Below are 19,518 nucleotides of genomic sequence, written 5' to 3' on the forward strand. Positions count from 1 at the left end.
TTGTTACCTAAATTTACATCGGCAACTTTTCTATCTATCGGTATTTATATCTCTATCTCTGTCTCTAGCAATATATCTATTCTGTATCTAACTGTATTTGTATCTTATTCACTATTTGTATCTTCATGCGTATATCGTTCTGTAACTCTATCTCTATCTCTATCTGTATCTGTATATTTTCATCTGCATATTTCTCAATTTGATTCTTAGGTATATCTATATTTGTATTTCCTTCTTGAGCTCCATCTGCATTTGTATCTTTTTATCGTACGCTTCATCTGCATTTTCTTCTGTATCTTCATCGGTAGCTCTTCTTTAGTTCTTATCTGTTTCCGTATCTTCTCAGTTTTCACCTATATGCCTCTCTATATCTGTATCTTGTTTCCAATTTGTATTTTCATCTGTATCTCTCTGTATCTGTACCTTTTTCCCGATTTGGATCTTTAGGCCTATCTGTATCTACATATTATATTTTTATACCCTGAACCCATTTTCAATAGGAAATCAGGGTATAATGGGTTTGTTGAAATGTATGTAACAGGCAGAAGGAGGCGTGGCAGACCCCACAAAGTATATATATTCTTGATCAGGGTGACGAGCTGAGTCGATTTGGCCCTGTCCGTCTGTCTGTCCGTCCGTCTGTCCGTATGTATGAACGCGTCGATTTCAGAAGATATAAGAGCTAGAGACTTCAACTTTTGTTTAAATGTCCGTATTTATCATTAAAAATCGATAACTCATCCCGATCTTTTTGTATCGATAAAAAACCTTATCGAAAACCAGTTATAAAATTATATCTTCTACACCTTTCGAGCTAGAGCTTCCAAATTTTAAATATAGACTTATATGTATTTTATATAATTTCGATTTTTGTTGTAATTTACCCCCCATCCTTATATCCACCCCATCACCATCACCTTTGTAGGCGTATTTCAAGTACTAGAGACTTGTGCTTTGGAATGTACATACATTTGAACATTATGATTACGCTCTGAAAGTTTCATTAAGATCGTATGTCTACAAAAGAAATTATTCAACAAATAAATTCTCATAATATAGCCCACACTGCAGCGCAGTCCAAGCGCAGTCGCTGCTTACTGCGCAGTTAGCAGAGTGCCCTCTAATACGTGCGTGTGTATGTATGTGTGCCGAAAAGAAGTGCAGAGTGATTAGAATATCAGATTAGAGGGTTCAGGGTATCTCCTAGTCGAGCAGTCTCGACTAGAGTCTTCTTACTTGTTCGTATTTGTATTCTTCATCTGTATATATATACATATGTATATCTTTATCTTTCTACACTATACATTCTATATATATTATCTATCGACTTCGGCTTGACCTCCAGCTAAATATTATGGCAAATTGAATAATCGAAATGCGTTTATAATTGACTATATAAAGCGTTGTTTGTCATGGATTTTCCATAGCTCTGATCGGATGCTGGCCAAATGTCCAATTATGTTATTCTTCAGCTGTTAGTGTTGGCGATTGCCGTAGATGGTGGCCTCCTAAACCAATCAACAGTCAACAGTTAACAATAGGCCGATGAGTCAGTCAGGCGACTGGCGGGTGTTGAAATCTATAGAAGGAAAAGAAGCAGATCAGAGGCTGACGCAGAAGCAGAAGCTGCTGCGACACATTCACCTCTGGCTCCGTGGAGGTCGCTAGAAGAGCTCATCATATTGCATAATTTGTCGCAAAGCTGAGCTCGATCAGCTGATGGAGTGCTTGATGATTGATGAGCATTGATTGATGGTCGAGCATAAACTTGAGAGTGCGACAGATATCTAGCGGCTGATCCACTAATTTAGTTATAAACAGCTCGCGCTCAGATGGCTCAAAAGCGAACAAAACGATAATTATCAATTAGGCATTCCATATCCATAATTTCATATCTTCTTTTATATGTATATGTGTTTATTTTTTGGATGTCGCCGAAGCCGTAGCCGAACCAAAAGATCCGAAAGACGTCAAAGCCTCTGCGAAATAATTTATGTAACTTTTTATAAACGCTGACAGTAAAAACCGAGGGACAAATGTTCGAGCGCAGACTGCGCTGGCCACAGATCGTATCGCTTTATTTAGTAGGTGTGATTATCTTTATGCAAAGATCGAGACGCATTAATATGCAGATGCGCTCACATAGGGGAGATATAGATGGATGCTGATACCGAATACCAGGTAGCATCTGCCAGCGATGTAATCCATATATTTGATCATAAATTTGTTAGCGCGCTGTGTGTGTGAGTGTGTGTCTTGTCTGTATGTATGTATAGATATATCCATATATGTATATAGAGTTTGTAATACTTTCTGGTATTTTAATGCGTTGCATTTGTGAGGTGACCTTGCAGCGCGTTTGCTCTACGTTTCCCTTTGTGATACAGCTTTGTTTTTCCTCCTCTTCCTCTTCTTCTTCTTATTATTATTTATTTATTTATTTATATTTTGTTTTTTATATAAATACGCTAATTTATTTGCCATCGGCTTTTGGTTGGTGGTCGCTCCATCTCCGGCAGGGGCTAGGGGCCCCGTTGGTTTTCTATAGTTTTCGATGCAGTTTCAACAATTATGAAGAGCTTGCCAAATAGCTGAGACCAGATCGAGCAGGTGAGGCAGGCCGTCAGGTGTCTTGTGTGTCACCTGCTTCTGTAATTTGTTAATTATATTAAGTTTCTAAAATTAATGCTGATGCCCGGATTTTAGATTGGGAACCTCCCAACTGTATGTTCTTCATTTTCATTCAAACCAATTCCAATAAAAAACTTTACCAGTCTTTGCATTTTTTTTGAATGCTTAAAGAAATCCTTAAATTTTATTAAAAAAAAAAATGGAGAAAAAAAAAATAGTTTTTCATTTGTTTTGCATCAGTCGCAAAGGTATCTAAAATGAATATCGCAAGAGTTAAGCTTAGCATATTCTAGCCAAATAATCGCCATGGATTATTCAATCAGAATCAAGAGTCGGGCGCGTGTTGAGTCCAGGCAGCGTCCATCGAGGAGCTGCCCGCGGATTGATTGGGCATGTTTGGTTGGGATAGTTGGGATGCAGATGGCACGTCTAGTACTTGACGGATCTGATGGGCTTGGCGGGCAGATATGAGGTCTGGATGATGCTGGTGCCTACATTCGATGAGCCGGTTGCCACTTGGTTGCCATTGGCGCCAGCGTTGATACCGATCTGCAGGTTATCGTTGGAGGGGCCTACGCCGACACCGACACCGCTAATGGGTACGCCACCAGTGCCAACGATGTTGACGCCGCCGCTGCCGTCACTGATCACGCCGGAAGAGCCATTGTCGCCCAGGGCGTTGATGACGGAGGAGGTGGGCACAATGCCTTCATCGCTGAGGCTGGAGCTGCCGCCCAAGGCATCGTAGTTGGCTGAAGTGCAAGTAGAAGATGGATTTATTAGTGTAACCCGCGTTGCCCACAGCCTAGACTGCACTTACCCTGGATGGTCTGCTGGGCATGCGCTGCCTCCGCCGGAGTCTTGTACTTGATGAAGTAAACCTCGGGCTTGTTGGTGACGGGACGCTGTGTGACCACCTCGGCGCTGACATCGAGCGCGTTCGATTTCTTGGACAGCACGTAGATGGCGGTCTTCTCCTCGACTGGGGCCACGTTGGCAATGATCTTGGCCTTGCTGGTGGTGGATGCGGGCGCATTGATGAAGACAACGCGGTAGTTCTTCTGCGGCTTGCCCACGTTCACATAGCGGACGATCTGCTGCTCATCGTGGTCCTCGGGCGCGGTGTGCAGGTAGAAGTGTTTGCTGATGATGGGCGGCTGGAAGTTGGCCAAGTGGCTGATGTACGCCTCCTGCTCCTTGTAGTTGATGACGGGTCCTGGCCGGATGCCAGTCAGACCGATGTGATCGTTGACCACGCCGGTGTAGATGCCGTTGCCATTGGCACTGCCAGTGCTGATGCCGTTGGAGTAGCCGTTGCTGTTGGAGTAGCCGTTGCTGTTGGTGTACTGAATGCCGCCCACTTGAGCGGAGGGCACGAAGCCGGAGTTGACCCCACCCGTCACCAGCTGACCCACAGAGGGTATGTTGTTGTAGTAGGTGGTGCCCGATGCAGTCGGCTGGTACGAAGTGGATGTCGTCACCACAGGGCCGGACACTAGGTTGTCGTTCTGGCCAATGTCGTAGCGGTAGGCCTGACGACTGAGATCAGGACGCGCTGCTGCCCAGCGACTGCAGCCGAGCACTGCAAGGCAGGCCAAAAACTGCAAATGGATTGCGGATCGTTGGATTACTTGCGTCTACTTGGGCCTATCCAGTTTATCTGCCATCGACTTACCAGAAATTTGTTCATGCTGTTGCACAATGTGGACGCGGTCGGATTTGAATGAAGCTGAGCGCTGGAGGAGCTGCGGTGAATTGATGCCCTGTCTGGAGACAGCGCTCAGTTTATATAGAGAGTGTCGCTGCTGGCCTTTAATTGAAGTTAATTAATTTGCTCGCATTGATTTGCAATAAATTGTTAAAATGAAATATAACTATAACACCACACAAATCCGGATAGCACGGACCTAGAGAATGAGGCTTTGGGCTTTTATTTCACTCGTTTCGCCTCGCAGGCGCTAATTAATGCTGCAAACACAGCTGACACAATCGCTCCCAAATAGTTGATCCAATGTCGCCATCAGCTGGCTGATGCCACTTGACGCTGTCCACTGATTCAATCGGATCGATCAGGCGGATTCCCACTCTGTCTCTGTCTCTGTCTCTGTCTCTATCTTTCCCGGAGTCAATGAAATTGATGACTTCGGACTTCTGATAAGAGTTGAATGGAAAAATACTAAATACAAAGTCGATAAAGCATTCATGCTATAGATAATATACATTTTAGATAAAAAAGTTCTTTGGGTTATAACAATAGAACCAACATAATTTTGTATTAGATTTTAACGACGCTCAAGAGGCCGTCGTTATAACCGGAAAACGCTATAACTATATACATAGGTTTACTCATCTATGTTTGATTTCTTTTGACATATTGTAATTAATTTATATTATTTTATGCCGACTTTTTGAACAGAAAACTCAAGTCTGAACGGCCGAAAATAAAATGTATTTGATCTACAGGGTATCTGACTACAAAAGTATTTATATTGATTACCCATTTAACTTACAGTTACAACATACAAACTCGATTAGAGAAACTAATAAATATAAAATATATCAGTTGAAGTCTTGGCGGATGAGTCAGGATCGTCTAAACTAAGTGAGCTACAGGGATCTATGTTAAATTCAGATTATATCTCCAAAAAGCACCGCCTTTTATATAAAAACTCTTGTATAATAAGTTTTGTCTATTGGTTTATGGTTTCCCACAGCGAGTAATCGGAGCACTGGGCACAAGTGTACCTTGATCGTTGGAGGGTCATTGGATTGAGGTTAGCATGTTTATGCTTGAATATCTTGTATAGGGCAAGGATTTTTCTCAGTCAAAAACAATTGTATCCCTAGCGATAACTATGCTCCTGCTTGAGGCCTTGGGCTCATTGACGATCTGCCATAGCATAGTAGTACCCTATCATGATTGCCATCATGCGATGATCTTATCTTGGATAGAGCATACAAATGTTGTTGTTATACAATGCGCTTTCATTTGTTTTTATTAATCTGATACTTGGACTTTTTTTATGACTGCATGATGGTCTGAAATTTCCAAGACGTTGCAGTCAAACATTTTAGCGCTTTTAATTGCTATAAACCCAAAAATATATACACACACACAGGCAGCTCGTAATGCTCTAATATGTATGAGTGGAAGTTGTCATAAGTTGTGCCAAATTTCATATTTGGTACTTTTGTCGAATTTCATTAGCGCCGCTCGATGTTGCCATCGTCGGTAGAGGCGCAGCAGGAGGGGGAGAGGGAGAGGGTAGCGGGGTCATTCCTCCGGATATTGGATTACAGCATGTTAATAAATGTCTTCCTCTTCCCATTGCTTTCAGGTGGCTGGCAGGCAATTTCGGCAACGAATCGATTGCAGAACTGGGAGTACAAGAATGCCCTGAAATTACTGCAAACGAAGTTCGGGATCTTTCCCTACTATCGGGTCAGTGTGGAGAACAGCTACAATGTGCCCTACGACTACGTCATAACCCTGGACGAGGGCGAGGTGGGACTGCCGGACAAGTTCTTCTACGGCCCGGACGCCGACGAGGAGGTCGTGCGCGGCTATAAGCTGCTTCTGCGTGACTTTGCCATCAATATGGGTAAGCACTCAAATAATCAGAGAATCAGAGAAGTCAAACCCTAATGCAACGTGCATCTCATTCCAGGCATTGTGTCGCGCGAGGCAGATCTGTTTGCCGATGACATCTTCCACTACGAGCGGCGCATCGTGCATCACATCGAGTCCGCCAAGGGGCGTGGCGAGCGGCAGCAGAACAAGCTCATCCGGCTGGCAGAGCTGAAGAGCATCGCGCCATCGGTAAACACTCAGCGAGTCACTGTGTTTCCCCAATTACTATCGAAAACTAGTTTCAAATTAAGTTGGAAGCGTACTAATTGATTTAGGCATAGATCGCACTTTGGCATTTCAGTTGCAGAATGTTCTCTCAACTCGCTGCGGAACGGGTTTATATAACCCGTACAGATTCGAAGCTTGCCCGTATTGATTATATATTTGTTTGCCCAGACGTAGTTCTTGTAATCTAATTGTCACATATATCCATCCATACATACATATAAGACCATATTGATTACTTCGACAGCAAGGTGAAAACATGTTCGATTCGGCCTGAAATAGATTTCTATGTCGTGGCTGAATAAATTTGCTAACAATTCATTATAATTTTATAACTTTATGTCTGTGCTGTTCGTGAGAATCTCGAATCGTTAGTCGATATTTTCTTCGTCCACTAACAATCGTAACAACCCTGTTCTAATGCCCCACTGAGCCAACACTCATCAATAGCCGGAACTACGTTCAGCAACAACTATTTTTATTTCTCTTTTTCTCTCTCTCTCTCTTTCACGGATTCAATTTTGATAGCTGCTCTGTGCAGTCCTCTACTAATACATAGCAGTGGAAGATGATCACGACAAAATTAAACCAAAATTGGGGAAACTTTGAAAACAAACTCTTTACGCATCTCGCCATAAGATCATAGAAAAGCAATAAATATGTTTATAGATATATTTTAGCTTATTTTTATCAGTTCTATTACTATTATTTTTGTACATCTGTTAAATTACATTTTGAGTCATAAGAGTTAAGTATTCAATATAATTCACAATAGTCTTCCTTGCGTATATATATATTAATAGTTAATTATATAATTTGATCTACAATACTTACTTGAACTTATTCCCATAGAAAAAGGGAAATCAGTATCTCTATTTTAACGGTTTTGTCAAAATGTACATATTTAACAGGCAGAACGTCTGGCAGACTCTATAAAGTTTATATATTCTGGATCAGAACGATATGCTGATTTAATACAGTAATGAACACATACATATGTTATAGATAAAATTGAAGTTAAGATATATTGAAGAACGCGAATCGGTCGAAATGCATATCCGACTTGAGTTTTCAAATATTCAAATATTACAAATATTCTTATGGTGTGTGGGGTTTGTTAGTCAATTTTTCGGGGAAACTCTTTCTTATTAAAGCTCAGGGCGGCCGGAGAGCAACTGTTTTGCGAAAAGGCAGAGAAGAGAAGAAGAAAAAGAGAATTTCGAAATCTATCAGTCTATTCTCTAGTGTGCCCTTTAATCAACTACTCCATGCGAATGCAGCCTTCGTTAAAGTGTGAGCCCTCATCATATCTTCGATAAGTTTGTCAGAGGAATTATGTTGCTTAGTCTTTGTGGCTGGACCCATCGCCAATTGTAGCCCAATTGTTAGAGTAAGGTATTGTTATATATAAGAGGTATGCATGAATAGCTAAGGAAAGTGAATGCGAAGCAAAATAATTTGGAGTGAGAAAGGGCGCTTGCACAAGATTCGGACGTACAACATTTAAACCAAGAGTGCGAAAGAGAGATTTCGTGTTGAATGTTTCATCGTGCGTACGGGAAAAAGAATAGCCCCATTTGGTTTTCGGTTCCGTCTTCACACATTTCATTGATTATCGTATGCTCTGAGACACAACATGTACTCATACACATTCAATTCATTATGTGCTTTGCACTCACTCAATTCAATTCAATTAAATTAGAACTCATTACATTTTACTTATGTCTTTAGTTAAGCCAAGCTGGTCCCTAATATAGAGGGATATTCTTGAGATATTTTATAATAGAGTTGAGACAGTATATTATATATCCATCAATCACTGTCACAATCTACCTTTATATATCCGTCTTAAATCTCTTGTCTTGTTATTGTCACAGCTGCCCGTTCTGGAGTCGCTGCAGGCCATCTTTCCCAACACGCGAATCAGTGAGGAGACGGAAGTGTTGGTGCCTGATGTGGAAGTGTTTCACGAGCTATCCACGCTGATCTCCACATCGGACAAGAAGTATACTTGAGATATATTATCCAAAATAGAATATGTTTATAATTGTTTTCTGTTTGCTTGCAGGCCCATTAACAACTTCATTATCTGGTCGCTGGCGCGTCAAATGTTGCCGCACCTGTCGAAGGAGTACCGCACGCTGGCGGAGCACTTTGATCATGCCATCTATGGACGCACAGCCAGTTATCCACGCTGGCTGTTTTGCAGCAAGGTGGTGCGGGATTGGGTGCCCTTTGCCGTGGACGCGCTGCAGCAGCAGCCGCCCAAGCAGCAGTTCGAGGGTGCGGGGCGCGTGCGCAGCAACGAGCCAAACGGCCTCAACAAGACGACTGGCAATGAGAAGTTCCTCCAGTTGATGTTCTACAGCTTGCGTAACCAGCTGCAGGATTCGCTGGCGCAGGCCAGCTGGCTGGAGCCGACAGCGCGACAGTTCATGCACAAGAAGCTCGCCGAGATGCGGCTGCAGTTCGGCATACCCAACGAGGTGCTCGAGCAGCCGGACTACATCAGCAACTATTACAACGATCTGCTGCTGAGCAACCTCAACTTTGTGGAGCACTTGGAGTCCATTTGGACCTTCCGCCGGTCGCGCATGGAAAACAAGCTGAAGACCTTGGGCATGCTGGATGTGTGAGTGGAGATCTAGCTTGAGTCCACGTGCTCGGATCTGGTTTAATCGAAAGGCTTTCCCTTTTCTTTTTTGTAGCATTGTGTCCGAGATGTACACGACGGATCATCCACAGCCCATTGCCTATTCGAACAAGCTGAACATGCTGCTCATATCACGCGTGCTGGTGAACAACAACTACTACGACTATCGCTATCCTGTGTAGGTATTCCGCCGTTGGTTACCTCGTTCGTCAATCAACCTCTCTCTCTCTCTCTCTTTTTCTCTCCTTCTCGCACCGCAGGGCCGTGAACTTCGCGCGCATTGGCACGGACATTCTGGAGACGCTGATCAACAATTTCCCCACCTTCCTGCTGCAGTTCAATGCCCAGAGCACGGACATAAGCGATGCCGTGCCGGAGATTGAGTACGCCAAGCCGGATATCAATTGTCTGTCCGCAGGCCAGCCGCCGCACCTGGTGCATGAGCTGCGCACGTTTTCACCGGAGGCGCTGAAGAGCTTCCATGTGACACTGAGCGCCGCTCGGACAGCCGCACGAGCGCTGAGCACCTTTGTGACGGCCATCGATGCTGGCACGGCCATACAGGGCGCCGGCATCGACCAGGCGGTCACCTACGAGGCGCTGGGCCTGACTCGGCGACTGCGTGTGCCTGGTCTGCGCTCCTTCAACGAGAACGAACTCTTCACGCTCGCATATATGCAGCAGCACTGCAGCACGACGATTGCGGACAAGGACTACGCGCGCATCAAGCCTCATGTGGAGCGGCAGCTGGCCGAGCGCTATCTGTAAGTGTAGCTGGGCGCTTGGCCTCTCATTGATCTGCTCACTAATCTCTTGCTTTCTCTTTCCCCCTATGTCTGTCTCTTTCGGTTTGATGCAGCTTCAATGCCACCTGGCAGCACATTCAATTCCTGCCGCGCTCCACGAACTGTGCCGCCTCCGAGGTCAGCTGCTCCAATCTGCTGTGAGGGCACAACTTGCCGCATGTCCCCACGGATACTGTGTGTACAATTCCTTAGCTCAGCAACGTATTTATTGTACTTTTTTTTTTATATAAACAAGCACACACACACACACACAAACATAGGCTTACATATATATATTTATGCATATACATATATATGTATATATATATACTCACAGGCGGACACACAAATCGCACTAAGCATAGTCTGTAATTAAGTTAGTTTATGTGTAATAAGTAGCCATTACTTTTAAAGACACAGCATTTGTAACACACACAAGACAAACCACTATTGACATCACACCTACATACACACACACACACCCATACACAAACACTCACACCCATTGACACTAACTGATTGTGTACTCTTCAAATTGTCGAACTAAACTTACAACTTACAAGACGATAAAGACATATTTGCATGGCTCCGATCGACGGCATATTCCATAATTCTAGAGTGTCTAATTTGTAGTACTAGTTACTAGTTAGTTGCTAAGTGCATTGACCGCAACTGTATAAATTGAATTTAATTTCCATACATTTGACAAAGTAATTAAATAATAAAACAGAATGCGAATTTTTCCAGAAATCGAACTGCCTTTCTGTGCTGCATACCTTCGGGCGAATTGAATGTGACAATTAAAAACATACTTATGGGCAGTCTAGTAGAACTATCCTATCCCAACATCATCTATGTATTGGGTGTGTTTAATTCCAATGATATGAGGCATTGTAAATAATAACTATAAAGTTTTATCTCCAGTTTGGCTTCTCTAAAAAATTTAAATATACCCTAAATCCATTGGAAATAGAAATCAAATATATAGATTTGTGAAAATGCATGTAGTAGGCAGAGGAAGGTATCGTAGACCTCATACCGTATACTATAGTCCTTTTTTATATAAAATAGATTGGCTTTGATTGTGAAATTAATTAGAATTCATAGACTTTTCCAATGGGGTTATTACGTGTACCCACCCGGTATTCTTGATCCGAGGCATTGGGTCGGTGCCATCGATGGCCGGCTACTATTGAGCCGTCCCACTATCGATGGTGCCACACTACCGATAGTGTCATCGCTAGTTGTGTGCACACATCACGCGTCGCTTCGATTGCTAACTTTTATTCATCATTTAAAACCTTTAAGGGTAAATTACTTGTGGATTTCGACAACATCCGTGGGATAGGAGCGAGTATTCAGCGGGGCAAACGTCTAGGACTCCAAGACATGGGTGAAGGAGAAATTTGATCTATATGACGTCCAGTAAAAATTAAAGCTTAAAATGTATAATTTAAAAAAAATTGTAATTACAGTTGTTTCATATTGGGGACTATTGACTCACTATCGACGCCTTGTCTATACTCGAATTCGAATTTCATAGCGCTTTATTTAGGCTTGGTATATAATGGCTATGTGTCTGATATGTGCTTTAAAAGCCAAACTTCTATGAAAATTTACAAGATAATTGAACTTAGTGGCACTCGGAATTATTAATCTTAGTCTCAGTCTCATCTTAATGGTGAGCAGGAGCAACACCTAAAGCAATGGAGGTCATGTCACAGGATGACGGTGTCATCTGTGTAGGTTAGCAGAATGATTCCATTCTCAATTCTTGTGTTAAATTTAGACGTAGCTATGTACGAAAATACGATGTTGAGTCAAGGACACTGTACTTAGAGACTGCAGCTCCTACTGTAGCAGCTGAGGATGACGCCTGTTCCTTGGACAATTGGTAGGTCCCATTAATCAAATACGAAACAATTCCCTTATTTCTACTAGACAGCCGATCAAACGATCAGACGATCAAACCCCTGCTGAATATCCAGGAACACTGCAAAGAAGTACATCATTTCCTAAAAAGCGTTGAGGATGTGGATTACGCAATGACATTCCTAACTATATGTTTATATTCATAAAGAAGAGTTAAGCTTTCGACTATCCACAAATATGTCTCAAATGATATGTGCATAAGCATATAGCTTCCCACTGTCTACTGTCCTAATTTGGATTCCATATTGTCTTTTGAGCATAAGATTCGCCTCGGCTAAGACTTCAATTCACAATGTTCGTATCTAGGCAAAACTTATTTAGATCGAATGAATAGTTCTTTATAGACGGTTTACCAATTCCACATAGAAGGAAGAGTCTAGTCTTTTTTCCGAATGCATTAAATAGTTAGCGAAAAGTTTTGGGTCATTTAGGTTTTATGATTTTTGCAGTTGCTTTATTTGAGATGAGGCACAAACTGAAATGATGATATATATATATATATAGATGTACATAGTCATGTACATTTGATGCACGTACAATTTGATGGCTGCTCGATTACGAAGTTGTGTTAACTGATCCATCGGCAGCTGAATTAAAGTTAAGCCGGAAGCTGAGACCATTAATTGGTCTGATTGTTGGTTGTGCGCGTCTCCTTATCCACGAAGTCCTTGATGAAGCCGGCGATGCTGCGATGCAGCTCGGCGTCAATATTTCGAGTCATTTCCTCAACCAGATTGCTGCTAATGCTGCGTGGATGAGATGTTAGATAAGAAAGAGCGAGAGAGAGAGAGAGAGAGAGGATGTATTTACTTGGAGTACAATGTCCAGGGAGTCAGGCAATTGGCATTGCCGTAGAAGCTGCTGTTCTGGCATTGGTTTTGGAACTGGCGACGCTGCTCCCGTGTGTCGGCCAAGTCATTGTCCAGTTCCTGGATGGTCCCCTCGGTGCCAGAGGGACGTGGCGTAGCATCAGTGTCCTCCTCAAAGTCGCTGTTGAGCTGTAAGATAAATTCCTGGCCTTCATCCAGGATGTGGTCTGAGCTGTAGTCTGTTTCTTGGCTGGCGACTAGGGTCTCCTCTTCGCTCCTCTGAGGCAGCTCGGCCAGTTCCAAGTCCAGGTCCAGCTCCATGTCGGCGTTCAAGTGCACTGGCTGCGGGTGCTGTTGTCGGTGCTGCCGCTTGGGTGTCCACATGGTGTCATCTTGAGTTTGATGCTTGATTTGCTTGGCCTTCTTCAGCATGCGCTTGGTCACCTGCTGCTCTGCGCGCTTATGCTCGGCTATGCGCTGCTGGGCACGCCACTCGCTGACCTGCTGCTTCTGCCGGTCGAGCTCGGCACGCTCGTCCAGAGCCTGACGCTGGCGCTCGTTCGGCTCGGGCATCATTTCGGGAATGTCGCCACGCTGCAGCTCCGAATCGATGAAGTCCAGCACATGCTTCTCATCCTTGAGCTCCTCCTCGAGCGTCTTGGACAGGAAGAACTTGCCGTTGGGCGAGCGCAGTATCTTGACCTCCTTGTAGCGCAAGTCGTCCGGCTGCAGCTGCTGATGCAGTCGCTGGCGCTCCTTCAGATAGCGATGTCCCTCCCAGAAGCGCTCGCAGTACGGCGAATTTCCCGGTGTCAAGGCCAGCGGTCTGCGCCAGGGAAGGAGAGAGCAGAGAAAGGAGAAGGGTTTAACACTCGAATTGACGCTAATAAATCAAACCCGAAGTCGAAGTCCCAAAATAATACGCCGCTTGCCATTTCGATGATTAGCACGACGCAAAAGCCGGCTAATTGCATCAGCTTGGCACGCTGCTGACGTCACGGTCGCACAGCCCAACGGACTGCTCCATCGGATATCATATGGGCTGTCGACACGCAATTCCTCCCCCCTGAGAGCAGCTGCTCACTTGTCCCACCCAACCCAGAGCTCAAGGCCAATGTCAGAAAATAACAAAGCGTCATCGATACCCTAACTAAAAGGGGTCGACAGACTTAACTGGATCATCTATGCTATAGATAGATATGGATATAGACATATATGTAGATCATACATTGTGTAGATAGATATCGAAATTGATATGAATATAGATTGACTAGTGAAATATCTCTACACTGTAGATAATAGATAATTCTATACACGAAATATAACTGCCAGTACTTCAAGGTAAATTTCCCACTATTCATGTATATAAATATATATTGTATTAGGAATAAGTCTCAACTATATATGAAAACAAGTAAGAAGGCTCCAGTCGAGACTGCTCGACTAGGAGATACCCTGAACCCTCTAAGCTGATATTATAATCATTCTGCACTTCTTTTATGCACATGCATAAGCCCGTGCTCTGCTAACTGCGCAGTAAGCAGCGACTGCGCTTGGGCTGCGCTGCAGTGTGGGCAATATTATGAGAATTTCTTTGTTGAATAATTTCTTTTGTAGACATACGATCTTAATGAACGTAATCATATGGTGAATATGTGTGTACATTCCAAAGCAAAAGTCTCTAGTACTTGAAATGCGTTTTTTGTAAATTGGGGGGAAAGGGGGCGTGGTATCCAAAATCTGTAAATGACAAAATCTTTGTATCGATTGTCTTTATATACAACGCAAATTTGAAGACTCCAGGTCTAAAAGTGTTCAAATTAGGCTAAAAAAACAAAATCAATTTTTCGATTATTCTCGATAAAAAAGTTATCGGACGATTTATCGAAAAAATAAAGCAAACTCGTACTGCGTATGGTACACACGAGTATGCATGCCAAATTTCAGCTCTCTGCTCTTATAACTTCTGAGATCGACGCACTCATACGGACGGACGGACGGACAGACGGACAGGGCTATATCGACTCAGCTCATCGCGCTGATCAAGAATATATATACTTTGTGGGGTCTGCCACGCCTCCTTCTGCCCGTTACATACTTTTTCACAAAACCATTATACCCTGATCTCCCATTTTCAATGGGTTCAGGGTATAATTATTCTAGCTTAAATTCCTTTAAACTCTTATCGTTAATGCCCAGAATCTATGGGTTGGCAAATCATATGATCTATTACACATGCATATGATTGATGGAATGCTAAAAATCTGCACTATATAAGCTTGAACTAGAGCTAATCAGACTTTAAGCTTAAATTCTTTAGAAAACGAGAAATACATCTTACAATTTAGTGTTTAACTAGAGTATATATTATATTATATTATATTATATTATATTATTATATAGTAGAATCCGACTAGTGGATTCGTTATACCCGGAAGATTCTATAGCCATATTGATATACTCATATGGGTTTGTCTACGGACCAGCATTTGCGTCGCAATATCCGTACGGCCGCTATAAGCGTCATAAGGCGTTATTGCCGGATTCTACTGCATATATTAGAAGTGAATAAGATGTGTTGAGGATAGTCGATCAGTGCCAGGGATAGGCCAAGTTTTGTATGGAGATATACAGATATGGAGATAGGTTCATACATATGTATATGCTTAGGCCCAATTGGAATTGCAGCTTCAAATCTATCTTCAGCTAGGCATCATTATTTCAGCAAACAACTTTGGGTTAGTGTATTTGATGGCGCATCCACTTGGGTCTGGGTCTGGGTCTGGGTCACTGAGGTTAAAGCTTGCCATGCTAATGGCAAACGAATTCCCCTACCTGCGCTTCTCTACCTGTCAGCTCGCCAACTGCACGCAAATAATATGACACAATCAGGCTGAAGCGCTGGAGCGTCGTCGAAGAGTTCATTAATAAGCGGCGACGGGGCTAACCCGGGCACGGTCGTTACGCTTGGGGCGCGCTGATTGCAGGGGAGCAAATTTATTGATCAAACAAATAAAACGCAGCAGCACCAGCAGCAGCAGCAGCAGCAGCAGCGATATTAGCGCACCCCACGCCCAAGTCGAAGTAGTTTGCGTTATCGATAGATTCTAAAGGGCAAAGCAAAGGCGCAGCAGTCCGACTGGACTGCGGCTGGCAGCAACCGAGTGTTACAGTGAATGGCGCTACATTTGGGTATTATTAGTTGTTAGGAATTTGTTTTGCAAATTTTATCTTGAAGAAACAGCAAATGTGGCAAAAAAGAGAAAAAAAAGCAGAAGCCGGCGCGAATTTCAATTGCAAACAGTTGTCGATTGGAGGTCGTCGTATTTAGTTACGAGAGAATTTCTCATATCAGCCGAACTCGACGTCAAAATAAAGAAAAACAGTTGGCCAACACCTTGACAGGGGAGGGGTTGCGGATGGAGGGGCTAGCCCAGGTCTTGTAGTTGACAAAGAGAGCGCGAGCGGGGCCCTAGCTTCGGCTAGGCTGACTAGAGGAATGCGCTACGCGACTACAGAACCCAGAAGCCTGCATATCAAACTAGAAATTGTGGCAAATAATACCAAAACTCGGTTGTTTTTTCAGTTTCTAGGAACGATATGGATTTCAGTGCGTTTGTTGTTGTTTGCGCATAAAATCCCCGCTGAATGTGCTGAGACACCTATTCTGTTTTTTGTGTTTTTTTTTTTTTTTTTTTTTTTTGTTTTTTTTTTTTTATGAATGACAAATGGTCGGCAGCAAAAGTTTCAGTGTCTGCAGATAAGGCATAAACAAACCAGGAAACGTCGTAAATTAAGAGAATCAAAGTTTCATATTTCTGCCCGAAGCCGAAGGAAAGACAGAAAGAGAGAGAGAAAGAGAGAGAGAGGTAGAGAAAGATATAGGGAGAGAAAGAGAGAAAGATAGATGAAAAAAAAAATATATATAGAGAGAGCAAGGTATAAGAGCCTAAGAAATTTGATGAAGTGGAGCAATCGGAATTCTCAACTTGAAGAGTTTCTATAAATCAATTTGTTATTGACTTAAATATATTATATAAAATTAAATAAGCAAAGGGGGAGATAGAGAGAGTGAGTGAGAAGGAGGGAGGGAGGGGTGATAGAATAGGTAAAATGCTAATACAATTAGATACGATTGTTGCCTATATATACGAGGGATAAAGTTATTCCAATATAAAATTAAATAAGCCGATAGAGTGAAAAAGAAAAAAAAAGAAAGAAAAAGAAAGGGAGGAGAGTGAGTGAGATAGAGGCAGAGACAATAGATACTATTATAATACTACTGGATATGATAACAGATTCATATGAGCGGTTAAGGTGATTTGATATAAAATTAAGTAATCAAAATGTTGGAGAGAGAAAGAGAGAGAAAGTAAGCTAGAAAGAAAGAGACAAGGAAAGCAAGAGGCATTATAAAAGAGAAAAGCTAAGGTTTTATCATTATTATGAATATTATTTGAAACCTAATTAGCATAGAATTAGAAAGAAAAAGAGAGAGAGCCAGACAAATTGAGAAAGCCAGACAAAGAGAGAGAGAAAGAGGTGTGAAAAATAAATAAGGTACTAATATAACTATATATGTTTGCAGATTGTGTGGGGATCGAGTGAGTTGATATAAAATTCAATAAGCAGTTGGAGGAAGTGGGAAGCAAATAGATATAGAAATATGTGTAGAGATATACAGATATATTGAAGTAGAAAGAGAGAAAGAGATAGAGAAACACAAAGATCGAGGTAGTATAAATTACTACAAATGAATACCATAGCACTTCATGTAGATGGGAAAATGTTATCCAAAGTCTTACGATTTTTCGTTTATCAGCATAAATGTTTTTTGTGTTCTACTGGCCCCCATTAAGTATATGTTTACATATGCATTCACATATGTATGTATATCTATGTATATAGTATATAGTGTATATCTGCATTATAAACATTGTTGAGTCATATGAAGCTGTTGCTCTCTATCTACCCATCTACCAGGTCCAACAGTTTGTTTAGCTTTCAGGTTTAAGGTTACACAAAGTCTCTCAAGCACATATATATATATATATATATATATATATATATATATAGATGTAGATATAGAGTATGTGTATGTCTATATGTGCTCATATATAAATGGGTCTTTAGTCTGCTATTGATAAGTTTCCGCTTCGATATAGGGGTCAAGTCGCTAGATAATGTCGGAGCTGTCAGCTTCGATTGATCCAGTCAGGTGATCCGCTAACCAACAGCGCCTAGGAGACACGCCATGTGTGTGTGTGTGTAGTCAGGTAGGTAGCACTTGGTAGTAAATACTTCTAATCGTAAACTGGGGGCGACAAACAAAAATGAAAACAATAATAAAAACAAAACAAACGAAAACAAAAATCTTTGCATGCCAACAGCAGCAGCAGCAGCAGTGGCGGCAGCGGCAGAGGCAGAGGAGACGGCAGTGGAGTTGCCGCTGGGTGAGTAACTCGAAAGCAGCGCCAGCGATGGCGTCAGCTGCGCATTGCCAGCAGAGGCTGAGGTGAGGCGCGAGCAGAGTCAGAAAAAAAAAACAAACTGAAACTGGCAATGGCAATGGCAAAGCCAAAACGCTGGAGAGCGCGCAGCTGACGCTCTCTGAGCACGACGACGACGACGACGATGATGACATCATTGGCCGACGACGGCGACGACGACGCCGCCTGCGCTGTTTCAGCCACATGGGCCAAGTGGGCATACATATACATATATATATATATGTATATACACACACACACATGTATATGCACGTCCATTTGTGTGTTTGTGTGTGTGTGTTTTTGCATACTCACAGCATCTGGAGGGTGAGACGCATGGCGTCTGTGGAGGGATCGCCGGCAATGCTGATCTCGCTGCGCAAGGCATTGACGATCTCCTGGTCCTGGGGCTCGCTGCGCGACAGCAGATCGAGCAGGGCCTGCCGCTTCCCGGGTGCCAGCATTTGGGGATTCTGGGTGAGCGGGACGACGTCATCCGGCACTACAGCATGGCCGCCGGTCGCGTTCAGGTGGGCGGTGCTGTTAGGGGCAACGTATTCGCTGGGTCGCGGCGTTCGGCTCAGATCCTGGCCCCGGGCGCTGCCGAGCGGCGTCACTGTAGGCACCGGCGGCGGATGCTCCATTTGACGGCGCACGGTCCTAGCCGGCGCTGGCTTGCGTCGTCGTGGCGGCGGCGCCACCGTGTCCTGCTCGATGCGCGTCAGCAGCAGCTCCAGCTGATCGTGCGCCGCCTGCATCGGCCGCGGCCTGGGCGTGTCCTGGCGGCATCTCTGGTTGCCGCTGCCTCCAGAGTTGCCGCCGCCGCCGCCGCCGCGACGCGTCAGTGTTGTCATTGTCGTCTGCGTCATGGTTATCGTCGACGTCGCCCCGGGACAGCTGCGTCCAAATGCCACACGCGACGTCGCTGGCGGCGGCGTCACTGGCGGCCGCTGCACATCCCGCTGCATCTCCCTGGCGGATGTGCAGCGAGTGTGCTTCTTGGCTCTGCCATTGCTCTTGTTGTTGTTGTTGTTGTTGTTGTTGGTCTGGCGACTTGGCGGCACAACGGCAATGCTCGTGCTATTTATCCAGTTCTTGCTCGGAGCTGAGCTTTGCTTGGAGGCAGCAGCCGGCGCCTTGCTGCGGCTGCTCAGCTGACTGCCAGCTGGACGCTCCTGTTGTCCAGCAGCTTTGCGGCGCTGCTGCTGCGGCGATTGCTGCTGCTGTTGCTGTTGTTGTTGCGGTGACGGCTGCTGCTGTTGCTGCTGTTGCTGCTGCTGCTGCTGCTGTGCATAGACCACAGCATGGTTGCGGCGCTTGCGCGCGCTCATCTCTGTCGGGCTCTTAGAGTTCATTTGTTGCT

At 43.8% G+C, this 19,518-nt stretch overlaps 3 protein-coding genes across 5 annotated transcripts in view; 1 reads left to right on the plus strand and 2 right to left on the minus strand.

The window, feature by feature from the left end:
- The window catches only part of LOC6584848 (protein gone early), a 33,221-nt gene extending 22,546 nt beyond the window's left edge, over positions 1-10,675 (plus strand). For both annotated transcript variants that reach the window (XM_044006949.1, XM_002010453.4), the window contains 7 exons: positions 5,970-6,233; positions 6,300-6,451; positions 8,365-8,492; positions 8,556-9,119; positions 9,196-9,318; positions 9,401-9,904; positions 10,000-10,675. In XM_044006949.1, the coding sequence (XP_043862884.1) occupies positions 5,970-6,233; positions 6,300-6,451; positions 8,365-8,492; positions 8,556-9,119; positions 9,196-9,318; positions 9,401-9,904; positions 10,000-10,087 (1,823 nt within the window). In that variant the 3' untranslated portion in view covers positions 10,088-10,675. The remainder of the gene's footprint in view (positions 1-5,969; positions 6,234-6,299; positions 6,452-8,364; positions 8,493-8,555; positions 9,120-9,195; positions 9,319-9,400; positions 9,905-9,999) is intronic.
- LOC26527999 lies at positions 2,834-4,416 on the minus strand. The gene is made up of 3 exons (XM_015161693.3): positions 4,307-4,416; positions 3,452-4,232; positions 2,834-3,383 (listed from the first exon to the last, which is right to left on the minus strand). The coding sequence occupies exons 1-3, from the start codon at positions 4,319-4,321 to the stop codon at positions 3,061-3,063; spliced, it is 1,119 nt and encodes a 372-aa protein (XP_015017179.1). The 5' UTR covers positions 4,322-4,416; the 3' UTR covers positions 2,834-3,060.
- Positions 10,676-12,283: 1,608 nt separating the features above from the next.
- On the minus strand, positions 12,284-19,510 carry LOC6584851 (probable basic-leucine zipper transcription factor N). Of its 2 annotated transcripts, XR_006356554.1 has the most exons (4): positions 18,471-19,510; positions 12,668-13,492; positions 12,395-12,603; positions 12,284-12,332 (listed from the first exon to the last, which is right to left on the minus strand). XR_006356554.1 is itself a non-coding variant. In XM_002010456.4 (3 exons), exons 1-3 carry the CDS (start codon positions 19,508-19,510, stop codon positions 12,477-12,479), a joined length of 1,992 nt encoding a protein of 663 aa, XP_002010492.3. In that variant the 3' UTR covers positions 12,284-12,476. The 2 variants fall into 2 exon arrangements, 1 of the variants encoding a protein (XP_002010492.3); XM_002010456.4 differs by having other exon boundaries at positions 12,284-12,603.
- Between the last annotated feature and the right edge of the window lie 8 nt (positions 19,511-19,518).

Source organism: Drosophila mojavensis, unplaced genomic scaffold (assembly GCF_018153725.1).
Source record: "Drosophila mojavensis isolate 15081-1352.22 unplaced genomic scaffold, ASM1815372v1 contig_136, whole genome shotgun sequence".
In the NCBI taxonomy this organism is placed as follows: Eukaryota; Metazoa; Arthropoda; class Insecta; order Diptera; family Drosophilidae; genus Drosophila; species Drosophila mojavensis.

What these genes read in the sequence shown, in the direction of transcription:
- LOC6584851 (XM_002010456.4), bottom strand. Translation starts at nt 19,510, where the DNA reads ATGAACTCTAAGAGCCCGACAGAGATGAGCGCGCGCAAGCGCCGCAAC. An exon ending in CGTCTCACCCTCCAGATGCT is followed by an intron (nt 13,493 to 18,470) that starts GTGAGTATGCAA and finishes TCCCTGGCGCAG; the next exon opens with ACCGCTGGCCTTGACACCGG. An exon ending in CCCTGGACATTGTACTCCAA is followed by an intron (nt 12,604 to 12,667) that starts GTAAATACATCC and finishes TCATCCACGCAG; the next exon opens with CATTAGCAGCAATCTGGTTG.
- LOC26527999 (XM_015161693.3), bottom strand. An exon ending in TGCCCAGCAGACCATCCAGG is followed by an intron (nt 3,384 to 3,451) that starts GTAAGTGCAGTC and finishes CTTGCACTTCAG; the next exon opens with CCAACTACGATGCCTTGGGC.